This window comes from Suncus etruscus, chromosome 12 (genome assembly GCF_024139225.1).
Source record: "Suncus etruscus isolate mSunEtr1 chromosome 12, mSunEtr1.pri.cur, whole genome shotgun sequence".
NCBI lineage: Eukaryota > Metazoa > Chordata > Mammalia > Eulipotyphla > Soricidae > Suncus > Suncus etruscus.
This window is the reverse complement of record NC_064859.1, coordinates 98,132,796-98,147,801: the sequence shown is the minus strand read 5'-3', so window position 1 is coordinate 98,147,801 and position 15,006 is coordinate 98,132,796. Positions and strand designations below refer to the sequence as shown.

Genomic DNA, 15,006 nt, shown 5'->3' with positions numbered 1-15,006 from the left:
TATCCATTAGTTGCAGGGCTGAGAGCACTCCCTCGGGCAAAGGAAGGTGTGGATGCCTCTGCTCGCCATTAACAGGGGAACCCCCAAATACTCATCCCTGCTCCAAACCAGAGTTGCATGTCTCTGTCAAAAACTTAAAGAGAGGGGCCAGAGAAATAGCACAGCGGTAGGGCATTTGCCTTGCATACGGATGACCCAGAATGGGCCTGGATTTGATTTCCAGTATCCCATATGGTTCCCTGAGCCTGCCAGGAGCGATTTCTGAGTGCAGAGCCAGGAGTAACTCCTGAGCACCACCGGTGTGACACAGAAAATAACAACAACAACAAAAATAATCAAACTTAAAAAGGGGCCAGATAGCTGGTCCAGTGAGGAAGGTGTTTGCCTTGCACACAGGTAACCCAGGCTTGATTCCTGGCATCCCACATGGTCACAGCTCAGGGGGTGAGGGGAGTCGGCAAAGGGGGCACGGGGGGCTGCAGAGTGGAATGGGGCAGTGACAGAATCGGATTCAGGGAAATAGTAGCAAGGTTGGTGCTTCTGGACTCAGAGCCAAGCAGAGACGGGGGCATGGGGATGTCCCTAGGGCCAGAGGGATAAGGAGCAGACAAGGCGCAAGCAAGGTCTGAGCAAGCCTGGCTTGAGGCAAGTGGGCTGGAGTGTGTTTTGTAGGTGCTGTGTGCAAAGTTGGCCCCAACAGTGCCCCACCTGGCCGGGAAGAGACCCCTAGGCTGCTTCGGAACCAACAGACCTACCAGAGCTGGAAATACACTGCCCAGCCTGTTTGAGTCCCTGCATCGTCTATGGTCCCCGAGTCCCTCTGTGAGTGACTCCTCAGCAGAGCCAGGAATAAGCTCTGAGCACAGCCAGGTGAGCGCCCTCACCCTGCCCCCCATAAACTAGAATCAATAAAACACTTGAACTTAAAGGAAAACTTATGAAGCGTCACAGGCAACAAGGACCTGCAAGGCCTCGTGGAATCAAAATGTTAAAAAGTAAAATAAAAGGCAGAGTGGGTTTGGTGGAGCATCCAGAAGCCAGAGAAAGCCAAAAAATGTGTATGGGGGTGGGGTGCATTCCCAGAATACCCCTCCCTCCACCGGCCTCCAACCCCACTGGCTCTGCTGGCCATTTCACAACCAAATTTGCTTCCCCAAGGAACAGTTTGTCTGGAGGCTTGGGGGCAACTGCTCAAGCGTGCCAGACAGTGTGAACGGAGCACACCGAGTGCTGAACCCCCGCCCCCAGGCCAAGCAAAATTAATCCTTAGCTGTTTGGACTTGGCCCCTCAGCCAGAAGGGCTGAGCCCTCCCCCAAACCAGAATGGGGTGCGTCCGTGAGCTCCAGAACGCAGGAATGAGAATTAGGTACATTTCCCAAATGCCTTATAAAAAAAATTAATGACGCCATCTAACACCACAGGCCAGGACGACAATTTCTCTAACTTCCTGGGAAATCTCCTCGTGGTGACAGCCCTGTGGGCCGGGGCCAAATTCGGAAAAGCATCTCAGTTGCTCTGGGAAGAAAACCCTTTGCAGCCAACTGGAAGCAAAGCCTTGTCATGGCCGACGGTTAAATCCGCACGGACAGTGCTGGGAGACGCAGATGTGGAAAATTGTTTGATGGAATACAAAATGTTCAATTTGGTTTTTTTGGCGGCGGGGGGGGGGGGGGTTGTTTGGCTGGAACAGATTTAAGATAAAGCAGGTAACCATACGTCCCTATGAAAATACAGTTTCTTGGGTAACATAGTCACATGGGGGTGTAATCCGAAGTCACATGCAAATGAAAGATAATTCCTGAGAGGGCCAAAGAGGAAGCTCAATGAGCTGCGTGTGTGTGCTTGGCAGGCAAGAGGCTAAAATCTGAGATCTGGGAGTGGTACCATCTCCCACCCCAGCAGAGCCAGAAGAGTCGCTTTCTCCATTCCAGTCTCAAAACCAATGATCAGCAAATAGGGGCTGGAGTGATCAATAGTGGGGAGGGCCTTGCACGCAGCTGACTGACCCAGGTCTGATCCATGGCATCCCATAGGGTTCCCTGAGCACTACCAGGTGTGGCCCAAACCATCCCCTACTTTCCTCCCAAAAAAAGATCAGTAAATAATAGTAAAACTCTGAGAGCCAGTCACACCATTTTCCCTCCGAAGGGGATGAGGCCATTTCTATTTCCTTCCTATGCAAGTCACATACTTGCGGAGTCCTGTCCTTCTAAGGACAGCTCAATGGCCTGAGTCTTTCTAGTCATGCTTTGCAGGAGGCCTGGATTCAATCCCCAGCACCATATGGTCCCCTAAGCAGCAAATGTCCCATGAGCAACAAGCCAGAAGTAGAACACTACCCACCCCCCAAAAAAATCACAGCATTAGACTCTCCCAAAAATATCAGCCTTAAATTCATCCAGCTTTCCTCACCCACCCCAAACTATCAAGGCATTCCCCGTTGGCCTACTTTTCTCTTCTGAATGGAGAGACAACTACACAATCAGATGTCCCCGAAAGCTGAGACGATGCTTTTGAAAAGCTTCCCAGGAGCGGGGAGGAGAGTGAAAATGGAATGAAGGGGCCGGAGAGATAGCACAGTGGTAGGGCATTTGCTTAGGCATGGCATACCTGGGACGGACCTGGGTTCGATCCCCGGTATCCCATATAGTCCACCGAGCCTGCCAGGAGAGATTTCTAAGCCCAGAGCTAGGAATAACCCCTGAGCACTGCTGAATGTGGTCCCCAAAGGAAACAAAACAAAACAAAACAAAAAAAAAAAAGGAAAGAAAATGTGAAGAAGAGGGGAAAAAAGCGGGATGGCTAGAAAAGACCAAGCAAGTGGGAAACTCGGAGCCCGGCCATACCTTCCCATGCTGGCCGGACCTCTCGTAGCAGATGACCACATCTTCCCACAGCTGCAGCTTCTCGAAGACTTGCAGCGCGGAGCGGGTACAGCCCAATTCAAAGAGCAGACTGGCGAGCTGGCGCTGGAAGACCAAGTTCCAACAGTGACCCTTTCCCGTGGAGCCAAGAGGCCATACTCAAGTCCCCACCCTTCCCCCTCCAGCCTTTTCCTGGACTGGCCCAAACACATCATTTCTACAGTTTAGCAATGCTACTTGGGAACACGGGATGCCTGGAGACTCACTTTAACTCAGCTTCTTTATGGGGGTGAGGAGCTTAAGAACTGATCGAAACTCAGAGAGGGAAAAATATACTACCAAAGGGTCAGAGAGACAGTAGAGAAATAGTAAGGTGCTTGCCTCGCACACAACCCAGCTGAGTTGGACTCCTAGCACTGCAGAAGATTCCCCTAATTCCTGCCAGCAATGAGTCCTGAGTGCAGAGCTGGGAGTAAGACCTGAACAGAGAAATCCTTGATCACAGAGGCAGCAGAGCCAGGAGTGAGCCCTGAGCACAGTTGGATATAGTACCAAAACAAAGAAACAAAAACAGCAAAACAATTGAAAAGATCTGTTTCTTTCTTCCATGAGCCTCCACATCTGACTCTGGCTTGTGGATCTGAACACAGATCCAGGGAGCCTTGGATCAACTCCAGTTGGCTGACTCTGACGGGGATGAAACACACACATGGGCAGCACTTAAATTCAATTAAAGAAAAAAAAAGCTAGCTTCCCTTCTCTCTCAAGCCACTGGGATTTTTCTTTTTCTTTTTTTTTTTTTTTAAATTAGATGATAACCAGTGGTGCTCAGGGGTTACTCCTGCCTCCGCACTCAGGAATCACTCCTGGTAGGCAAACACCCTCCCCACTATGCTATCACTCTAGCCCCTCATTTATTTATTTTTGGGGCCCACACCCAGCAGAATGCAGGGAGTGTGCCCTGGCTTGGTGCTCAAGGTCACTGCAGGTGATACCTAGTCTGTAGGACCCTAGTCTGTTCTCCTCTGTGCCACTTCGAGGCCATACTTTAATCTTAGCAAAAAATGAACGTTTATTGAGTGCCTGAAGCTGGTAACATCCACAGCTCCCACAGCCAACCAAATAAACATTGGGTCTAGATCCCACTGGAACGATCTGCTGTGCTTCTGTTCATCACCCTCCCCAGACATATGTTTTGTCGTAATGTTAAGTCTGAGATGTTTATCTTCAGCAAACCACATAGTACAAAGCACTTCAGCTTCAAGATCAGGAGCAAAAAATGGTGGAGAGTTTGGCTTATTAACTCCCTCTGGATAAAGCTGTTCCCCGTTTTCTCTTGGATTCTGGGCTACACCTGGCAGTACTTAGGGGTTACTCCTGGCTCTCTGCTCCGGGGTCACTCCTGGCAAGGCTCAGGGGGCTCTATGGGATGCTGAAGATCGAACCTGAATTGAGTATCTGAAAGACAAATACCCTCCCCACTGTGCTATCCCTCCTCCTGCTCCGAATCTTTCTAGTCCCCAATATTTTCCATTTTGCAAAGTCTTGGGGAGAAAAATCACCTGAATAGCCCATTGTGGGGGGACATGGCAGCAGTAGAAGATCTTGAGGCGCTCCAGGATGGGTGTTGTCTTGTCTTCAAATTGGTCTGCCAGAGCCTTAGAGAAATGCCAGAAGCCATTTGTTTAATAACTTTTTAATATGAACAAGACTTTTTTTTTTTTTTTTTTTTTTTTGGTTTTTGGGCCACACCCAGCAGTGCTCAGGTGTTACTCCTGGCTATCTGCTCAGAAATAGCTCCTGGCAGGCTGGGGGACCATATGGGATGCCGGGTTCCAAACCACCGTCCTTCTGCATGAAAGGCAAACACCTTACCTTCATGCTATCTATCCGTTCTTTCCAAGTTGTTTTAAGGACTTAAAAACTTGGGAACTGAGCGCCAGGCAAGAAGTCAAGTTACCCATCTTGTTTACACAGGTTCAGAGCATTCCTGGGCATTGGGTACCTCCCATTTGACAATGACACCCCCCAAACGCTACAGGGACAAGTAACATCTGCACTCAGGCGGCACCCTGCTCCCTCCACATCCCTCAGGGTGGGGGCCTGCCGAACTGTCGCTCTCTGCTGGGAGTTTTCTCATAAGTCCCCTAGGGACAGGGAGGTCATGAGTACCTCCAATTCACCACCAGCCAAAAGCACCAGGTCTGCAACAGGTCTTCGAAGTGGGGGTGGTCCGAACCCCTTAGCCTGTGGGGTCTACACACACACACCCCAGGCAGAGCCAGAAGTGAGTGAAATTGGGGCCCAGGGTGGACCTCATTCTGCAGGGGTGTGATCCCGAGCTCAACCAGAAAGTGGAGCAGTGACAGCCGCCAATGGGCCCGGACCTTGACACCCCCGACCCCTCTGCTCTGAACCCAATGGCGTGCCACCCCAGGTCCCCACCTGCATCTGCCGCATGGCCCGTTCCACGCGCCGCGCACTGCCGCGCTCCAGCCTGGTGCGTAGGATCAGGGCTGCTCGGTGCACGGCCCAGAACTTGGGCTGAGAAAGCAGACACTGTGGGGAGAGACGGAGAGAAGGGGAGAGGGAGAAAGTCAGGGTGAGCCGCTGAGCCCCTCAAGGTGGAGTACAGCCAAGTCTCTGCCAAAACACCATAAGTGCCCCCCAAAACCTTCATGGTGAAAGACCATAAAAATTCCAAACCTTCCTGTGTGTCAGCTACAGGCATAGCACAGTGGGGAGGGCGCTGGCCTTAGCCCAGGTTTGATTCCCAGCAGCCCAGGGTTCCCTCAGCCTGTGATCCCTGAGCAATTCTGGGCATGCCCCCAAACAGGTTACAAACAATAACAAGTTCTCAGGCAGGATGCGTGTAACTGAGAGGCCAGGATGAAAGGCACAGCCAGAAATCCCACAGGAGGGGACAAGGGAGATGCAGCAGGACCCGAGCAGATTCTGTCACCTTGGGAAGACACTCGCATCTTGGGGGCGCAGGAGGAAAGGCTTCCTGAGAGGTGAAGGGGGCCAGGCAGTGAGCACCTGAGGCCTGAGACTCATTGTCAGATAAAGACAAAAAATTCTAAGGCACTGCATTTTGTCATTTTGTTTTGGTTTGGTTTTGGGCCATACCCGGAGGTGCTCAGGGGTTACTCCTGGCTCTGCACTCAGAAATCGCTCCTGGCAGGCTCAGGGGGACCATATGGGATGAATTGCAGGGATTGAACCCTGGTCTGTCCCGGGTTGGTTGTGTGCAAGGCAAACACCCTACTGCTGTGCTATTGCTCTAGCCCCGCAGGCTCTCATTTTTGACTTAGGAAGACCTAACTTTAACTTCCTTTGTTTTTATTTGTTTGAGGTCACACCTGGCAGAGCTCAGGGACTGAAACCTGCTCAAATGTGCAAGGCAAGCACCCTGCCTGGTGTGTTATTTCTCCATGTCCCATTTTCCTTGTCTCATTGTCATATTTGCTTCTGGCAGTGTTCAAGGCTTAATTCATGGCTCTGTGCTCAGAGATCATTCCTGGTGGTGCTTGGGGGACCGTACACAGAGCTGGGAGCCCCTAACCCCACCGAGTGGGTACCCCCCTCAGTCCCTGTCACTTGTGCGTAGTCACCTGCAGGCTTTTCTCCAACCTCACAGAGCCACCAACACCCCGGGGCATCCACTCTCCTGTGAAATCTAGAATGTTCTGCCGTCTGACCTCTCCGTTTCCACTGTCCTGTGTCTCCAGCTGCCACTTCAGAATCCAAAACACTAGCCATAACACCTCGGAAGCCAACCCAGCTCCCAGAGACCCCGAGGGGAGCACCCGGGGACCCTCAAGGGAGCATTCAGAGACCCAGAGAGAGGACAAAGTCTGTGTAGGGGGTTTGGACTGATCCCTGGAAAAACCAGCAAGCCCCCACTGACTCAACTCTAAATAAAAATTGTTAGAGGGCGTGGAGATATAGTACAGGGGGAAGTGCCTGCCTTGCATGAGGCAGACCCTAAGTCCATCCCCAAGCACTAAGCACAGAACTGCTGAATGTAGACCTAAGCCCCCCCCCCCCCAAACCCAAAAGAAACAAAAAATAGAAATGAGTCTAAATATGAAATAAGAAATATGCTGTTTGGGAACTAAGGCTGAGCTTCCCACCTTAATCCCCTTAGGCATGAGGGTTTCTATAGAGAAACCTATGACGGTTGTTTAAGTACCAGATGCAAAACAATTTCCAAAGAAAATAAAACAGAAACGGGAAGAAAAAAGGCCACACTTACCGATGTGTACGCCAGGAGCTCTTCCTCTGTCAGCTTGTGCACTGGGTTATTCTTCTGGAAATTTGTGCTTTAAATTAAAAAAAAAAAGTCTTTTTCACACATTGATTCAAAATACATTTTTTTTTTTTGAACATACTTGATGGAGCTCCAGGGTTACTCCTGGCTCTGTGCTAAGAAATTACTCCAGGCAGGCTCGGAGACCATATAGAATGCCAAGAATTGAACCTGGGTCAGCTGCTTGCTTTCCCTACAGTGCTATCACTCTGGCCCCAAAATACAATTATTTTAATAAGACAGAAAATAAGTATGCATTTCAAGGCACATATCTTACTATTATCACATACTCTACAAATAGACAAGCTTCCCAAAGATAAAAACAAGTATTTCTATTAGAAGCATAACACATATACTGATGGGTCACAAGTACCATCTTGGAAAACCAACTTTCAAAAGCGCTTTGTGCATTGATTGCAGGAGGTTGACCCTTGGGCCAATGGTGTGTGTTCAAAACGCGTGTGTGTGAAACTCTGTCACTATAAATGATAGTAATGTAAATCCCTGGTGTTACAAGTAAAAAACAAAATACAGTATAGGTGTAAACACACACCAAAAAATGGGTTTGATAGCGCCTGGCCCTTGCAACTTATCCTCTGAGTTGAAATGATTTCAAAATGGGATGGACAGAAATAATTCCCATCACACAGAAGCGTCGACAGTGCCCAAGTCCAGCTCTGGGCTGTGATGTGTAAGTGTCCTCTGATGTGAAAACAGCCACTGGGACTTAAATACTCTATCGCTGAGCTAGGCTGAGCAAACACAACCAAAGCCATTTTGCTTAAGGCAGAGAATGAGAGGCCAGAGTGGTGATGCAAGCGGCAGGGCATTTGCCTTGCATGCACTAATCTAGGATGGACCGCAGTTCGATTCCCAGGCATCCCATATGGTCCCCCAAGCCAGGAGCAATTTCTGAGCACATAGCCAGGAATAACCCCTGAACATCACCAGGTGTGGCCCCAAAAAGGAAAAAAAAAAAAAAGACAGAGAATGAGGAAGAGAACAGCATGATAGCACAGCAGGAAGGGCATTTGCCTTGCACACAGCTGACCCATGTTCGATCCTCTGCATCCCATATGGTCCCCTGAGCACCAGAAGGAGTGATCCTGAGTGCAGAGCCAAGAGTAATCCCTGAGCACTGCTGGGTATGGCCCCAATCCCCCTAAAACAAGAGCGAGTGTGTGAGGGGCCAGAGAGCTAGTACAGCAGGGATGGCGCTTGCTCTGCACAAGGCTGATCTGGGCGCAATCTCCTGCACCTCACAGTGTCCCTGAACCCCAGCAGGAGTACAGATTTCTGAGCACAGAGGCACGAATAAACCCTGAGCACCTCTGGGTATCCCCAAAACAGAAACAAAAATGATAATGAGAGGCCGGAGAGATAGCATGGAGGTAGGGCATTTGCCTTGCATGCAGAAGAACAGTGGTTTGAGTTCTGGCATCCCATATGGTCCCCCGATCCTGCCAGGAGCAATTTCTGAGAGTAGAGCCAGGAGTAACCCCTGAGCACTGTTGGGTGTGACCCAAAAAACAAAACAAAAAACTGAAAATGAGAAGCGAGAGAGAGTTGACAAGGCTGCCTACTGAGGTGCATTTCCTGAGATTCCGCATCTAGCTTTGCTCTGCAGAGGGACACCCCAGAGTTGGAGCCCCCATTTTACTCACCAGACCCCCAAGACCACGGCCTGCTCCTCGGCACATAGGTCCAGCACTGGGCAGGACTCACCCTCGGCCAGCTTGATGGCGTCCAGGACTGTGTCATCGTCTAGATCCAGGTCCTGCGAGTGGGCATGGAATAGTGTCAGCTCCAGTCAGAGAAGACCCGCCTCTGCAGGCCACTGCTAGGTGTTTGGGCCCCCCCCCCCCCCGCCCCAGTTCCCACCACCACCAGCCCTGTTCAGTCCCCTTCTCCGGATGCTTCTCTGACTAGATCCAATGAAACGTGTACAGATGACAGTAAACTGCAGATAGAAAGGATATTCTGATCTGGTGATCCTTGAGGATCTGTGTGGGGACAGCAGGGACCCCAGCAGCGCCTCCCACCCTCAATCTCAGCAGAGACCCTTACGGTCCTGTGCAGTCAGGGCACCTGAGCCCAGCCCTGAAGAAGAGGCTCAGGCCAGCCTCAGTTTCCCTCAGCCAGCCTTCAGGCTCAGTGTCAACAGCTTCCAGAAAAGACCACAGCAGGCCCCTTGCCCACTACTCTCGACCCCAGGTGACAGAAGGGCCCCAACCCTGGGCTTAGTCCCAGCCCTGTCCCTGTACCGCCCCCCTGGTAGACACTCATTGGCTCAGGCAATTGTATCTCTAGAAACGTCCCAAGATGTTGCAGCCAGAGATATTGCCTCATTTCAGATCTGGGGAAAGGGGTAACCATGAGCCTCTAGGTGCACTGACCCATGCCTCACTGTGCAGCTCTGGAAGCTCCATGACTTTCCACTCCCAGCTGCTCACAAGGCGGATGAACCTGATAGCAACACCAAATTGTAGTGACAACAGTTGGAGGGTACCTTGGTGTTACCCTTTCCACCAACTTCCTGGCTATCTCACCTGGAAAGGGAGACCCTCTCCCCTCTCATAGCTGGGAGGGGTCTGGTTGAAAATTTAAAGGGTTGCCTGTGGGAGGGGTGGGAGAGAGATTCAGCAATGAAGGCTCAGCCAGGAAGACGCAGGATGGAGAGATGAGAGACAGGATAGATGCAGGAGCAGTAAAAAGGCTGCTTAGCTTAGAAGCCATGTAAGATATGCACATGGCGGATAGGACCTTATAATAAAACTTTATGCCTCCTGAAATCTGACTGCTGTGGATAATTTCCTCACTGTCACCCTGATACCAACAGACCTGCAAGGCCAAAGACGCTGCAGGTACCAGGTCCACTCCATGCACCATCAGGGACATTATAATTAATAATTAAACAACACCTTGGTGCAGCCCTCAAACGTGGTACAGGGGGAAAAAAATCAAGTAACGGAACTAAAAATACCTTCCCAAGTCCCTTTCTTTCATTTTCTATCTTTTTTTTAAAGTACCAGGGTACTCAGGGTTGACTCCTGACTCTATTCAGAATCTGTGCTCAGGGCTCATCACTCCAGATGAGGTTCTGGAAACCATATGGGATGTTGGGGATCCAACCACGCTGGCCTCAAGCAACGCGCACAACTTAAACCCCATACTTGCTTTGGCCCTCACATGCTCAAATGTTCAGCCAGCCTTGAAGGCTAGAGGCTAGTACAAGAGACCAAGTACCTCCTCCCAGTCTGGAATTCTGCACCCTTTCCACTCTACTGAAGATCTCCAACGTGTCAGAGTTAGCAACAGGGAGCTGGTTTTTCAGATGTAAGCAAGGGACTGAAAGAACACGAATCCTGGGCCTGAGAGATAGCAAAGCAGTAGGGCATTTGCCTTGCAGGATGGGCCTTGGTTCGATTCCCAGCATCCCATATGGGATTTCTGAGTGCAGAGCCAGAAATAACCACTGAGCGCCGCTGGGTGTGACCCCTCCTCCCAAAAAATAGAACATGAATCCTGACTCAGATACTTTAGACCCTTAGTCAGCTCTTTAGAAAACCAGAACAGAATGCCAGAGAGAGGACTGTGGGCAGCACACCTGCCCTGCACGCAGAAGACTGGGGTCCAATCTCCAACATCCCTGAGCCTCGCCAGGAATGATCCCTGATAAGCACTATCAGAATAATCAAAATCAAATGAACAAACCAAAACCGGTCAGCAGAGCAATGAATGCCACCCCTGGGCCCCACCTCACCTTGGTTAGATGCTCCATCGGGGTGGCAGCCGGACTGAATTCAGGGTTCGGAAAAGCAGCCTCTTCCCTTCTGACGTCTAAAACAAGTTGTGCCACATAATTTTCCTGGAATCGTGTCCTTTTTCCCAAAGCACCTGCAAAGAACCATCAAATTTCATCTACCAGTTTCCCAGTCACATCTACTATACAATCATTAAAAAGAATATTCTCAGCCTTTGGCTAAGAATAATCTCAGATCTTCATTAAGAAAAAATGCTCTGGGCCCGGAGAGATAGCACATCGGCGTTTGCCTTGCAAGCAGCCGATCCAGGACCAAAGGTGGTTGGTTCAAATCCCGGTGTCGATAGCATGGAGGTAAGGCGTTTGCCTTTCATGCAGGAGGTCATCGGTTCGAAACCTGGCGCCCCATATGGTCCACCGTGCCTGCCAGGAGCAGTTTCTGAGCCTGGAGCCAGGAATAACCCCTGAGCACTGCCGGGTGTGACCCAAAAATCACAAAAAAACAAAAAAAAACAATCAAATCCCATATGGTCCCTCGAGCCTGCCAGGAGCTATTTCTGAGCAGACAGCCAGGAGTAACCCCAGAGCAACGCCGGGTGTGGCCCAAAAACCAAAAAAAAAAAAAGAAAAAAGAAAAAATGCTCTCAGGTCGGAGATAGATGGAGGTAGGGTAGGGTGTGCATGCAGAAGGATGGTGGTTCAAATCACAGCATCCCATTTGGTCCCCTGAGCCTGCCAGGAGCGATTTCTGAGCGTAGAGAGTAACCCCTGAGCACTGTTGGGTGTGACCCAAAAACCAAAAAAAAAAAAAAAAAGAAAGAAAAAGCTCTCGGCAGATGGATGCTCATGGGCCCAGGCACACATCCGTCTTGGGATGGGGACTTTCCACTTTCACACTGGATGTGTACTGGGGCTTTTTCTACTGTTGGAAAAGCCCGTGACCATGATCTTGATCATGCTCCCCTTATTCTCTCTCTCCCCTGCCTAGGAATTACCAAATAAAACCTACTTATATTTAAAAAAAAAAAAAAGATAAAAAAAAAGTTTTCTCAGACCTGTGTTGAGAAGAATAGTCCTGTCCCTTCCTGGGTCAAGAATATTCCCAAGGGCCCAGAGAGATAGCACAACGGCGTTTGCCTTGCAAGCATCTGATCCAGGACCGAAGGTGGTTGGTTTGAATCCCGGTGTTCCATATGGTCCCCCATGCCTGCCAGGAGCTACTTCTGAGAAGACAGCCAGGAGTAACTCCTGAGCGCCGCCGGGTATGACCCAAAAACCAAAAAAAAAAAAAAAAAAAAAAAAAAAAAGAATATTCCCAAACCTTTTTTGCTTCGTTTTGTTTTGGTTTTTGTTTTTGGGTTACATCTGGCAGTGCTCAGGAATTCCTCCTGGCTCTGTGCTCAGAAATCACCCCCGGCAGGTTCAGGGGACCCTATGGGAAGCTGGGCTTCGAACCACTGTCCTGTATGCAAGACAAATGCCCTACCTCCATGCATGCTGGGGATCGAACCTAGATCAGCCAAACATCCGACCGCTGTGCTATCACTCTTCCCCTTCCTGAACATTCTTTCACTGATAGTATACCTGGCCTTTTCTAAATTATGAATATTCCCAGCCCTTCCTAATATTATTGGGAATATGTCTGGCCCTGCTGCGAGATCAGAGGGAGCAGGAGCACTGCGTAATCCTCCATCTCCCCAAAGACAGAGTGATGTGGGAAGGAGGGTCCGGATGACTGTGAAGAGATGAGATGACTTTCTCTGACTATATTCTAGCCTTTGTTCCTGCTGTACCTTCCCAATGGGGTCCAGCCTTCTCTGGGCTGCAGAGGCTCCAGGCCTTATCAGTGACAAAGTGACTTCCCCAAATCCCATCTCTTGGGTTCCCCAAGGACACCGCGAAGACACTGATGGCCTCTCACAATTCTTGGTTGTCTCAGAACTCAGTGCCTGCGGGGGCCCTTCGCAGTCTGCCTCGAAGCCTCAGGCCGTAATGGGGCCTTCCCTTCCCCATTAGTATGGTGGCCCTGAGGACTGTGTTGCTTTGGTTAAACACTCCAGCTATGTTGATAACGGCAGCTGCACTCCTGGCTGAGTTCAACGTGTGAGGAGGTGCCAGGATCAAACTCTCAGCCTTGAGCTTGCAGGTAACTAACGCTGAGCACAGGCTCTGAGCCTCCAGTAGCTTTTAGGTTTGCTTCTGGCTAACTAGGACTTGGAATATCCAAGAATAAAGAATATTTATTATTTCAAGTTCTTCCTAAAACTCCACAGTTTTCCATAAGATCTTTAAAAATCTCTAGGACAGAGAAAAATCTACAAATTCTACCAAACTGCCAACATACCTTTTATCATAATCTCACCTGTCAGCTCAATTTGCAGTTTGCTGATGTCCTTAGCAAGATCCAGCTGCTCTTTTGCTTTCTTATATTCATAATAATACAGAAACAGATGTGCACACTCCAGATGGAACTGGACAGCCAGGCGCTGGCCCGAGGCACTGACAAAGAGATGCTCCAGTCTCGTCACTGCAAACAAAAGGCGAAACAGTTAACCACGGGGGAAAATAAAAGCTTCCAAGTGAGCACGGCTCAGTTCACGCCAGGGTCAGGACCATGTCCTCGGGTCTTGTGACCGCATTCATGTGGGGACCTGCCTTTAGAGCACCACAAGGGGAAGCCTGAGCAAAGGTGCTTGTCTTACATGCAGCAGGTCCAGGTTCAATCCCCGGCATCTCACAGGGTCCCCGAGTCTGCCAGAAGTGATTCCTGAGCAGAGAGCTCTGCAGCTGAGCAGTCGCACATGCATCCACACATCTATTAGATATATGCACACACCTGTATGTAGGTATGTGTACAAGTATGTAGTGTATGCATGCAGACCCACATAGACATTCATGTGGAGACAAACATGGACACACATACACAGAACACATGTGCTCTCAAAGCAGACATCTAGGCATGTATGCAACGGGAGCTCTTGAGACCTTTTGGGTCACGCTGCTCATCCATCCAAGACGCTACTAGACCCCAAGAATGAACTTGAGTGCAGGGATCGAGCCCCACTGCCTACCTCGATCCACACAGTCCTCGGCCAGGGCACGCAGCTGTGGAGACCGTTCCTCGAGCAGCTGCTGATGGACACCCGCATACCTCAGCGTCCACCAGGGCAGGCTCTGGGAAGACAAGAACTAGGGCTTTAAAATGTACAACAAGGGGCCAGAGCAATCGTATAGCAGGCAGGGCACTTGCCTTGCATGTGGCCAACCTGACCCAGTATCCCAAGCACTGGATACAAGCACTGCCAGGAGTAACCCCTAAGTATCACTGTGTGTGATCCCCAAACCAAAAGAAGTTAATCAAATAAAATTAACCGGGAGATAGCATGGAGGTAAGGCGTTTGCCTTGCATGAAGAAGGTGAGTGTTTCGAAACCCGGCATCCCATATGGTCCTCTGAGCCTGCCAGGAGTAACCCCTGAGCGCTGCTGGGTATGACCCAAAAACCAAAAATTAATTAATTAATTAATAAAATTAACCTATTTCGGGGCCGGAGAGATAGCATGGAAGTAAGGCGTTTGCCTTTCATGCAGAGGTCATCGGTTCGAATCCCGGCGTCCCATATGGTCCCCCGTGCCTGCCAGGAGCAATTTCTGAGCCTGGAGCCAGGAATAACCCCTGAGCACTGCCGGGTGTGACCCCCCCCCAAAAAAAAAAAAAAACACAAAAAAAATTAACCTATTTCTGCATTTCAAAAATCTTTCTTAAAGATAGTCTTAAAAAGGGGGCCGGAGTGGTGGTGCTAGTGGTAAGGCATCTAGAACCCTTGCAAATGCTAACCTAGGACGAACCATGGTTCGATCTCCCGACATCCCATATGGTCCCCCAAGCCAGGAGCAATTTCTGAGCACATAGCCAGGAGTAACTCCTGAGTGTCACGGGGTGTGGCCCAAAAACAAAAAAAAAGATAGTTTGATCTTAAAGATCAAATTGCTTTCTTAAAGTAGTCCTCTTTGTAGGCCAGAGATATAGCATGGAGGTAGGGCATTTGCCTTACATGCAGAAGGTTT

General features: G+C 49.9%; 2 protein-coding genes across 2 annotated transcripts in view; one reads left to right on the top strand and one right to left on the bottom strand.

The window, feature by feature from the left end:
• Positions 1 to 15,006, top strand: part of FAM98A (family with sequence similarity 98 member A) — a 582,326-nt gene that overhangs the window by 541,466 nt on the left and 25,854 nt on the right. The window lies entirely within an intron of this gene.
• The window catches only part of TTC27 (tetratricopeptide repeat domain 27), a 55,240-nt gene that overhangs the window by 33,481 nt on the left and 6,753 nt on the right, over positions 1 to 15,006 (bottom strand). Inside the window, exons 5-12 of the mRNA XM_049784233.1 lie at positions 14,012 to 14,114; positions 13,303 to 13,467; positions 10,941 to 11,074; positions 8,842 to 8,954; positions 7,124 to 7,190; positions 5,311 to 5,424; positions 4,428 to 4,523; positions 2,848 to 2,970 (exon numbers count right to left, since the gene is read on the bottom strand). Coding sequence (XP_049640190.1) covers positions 2,848 to 2,970; positions 4,428 to 4,523; positions 5,311 to 5,424; positions 7,124 to 7,190; positions 8,842 to 8,954; positions 10,941 to 11,074; positions 13,303 to 13,467; positions 14,012 to 14,114 — 915 coding nt within the window. The remainder of the gene's footprint in view (positions 1 to 2,847; positions 2,971 to 4,427; positions 4,524 to 5,310; positions 5,425 to 7,123; positions 7,191 to 8,841; positions 8,955 to 10,940; positions 11,075 to 13,302; positions 13,468 to 14,011; positions 14,115 to 15,006) is intronic.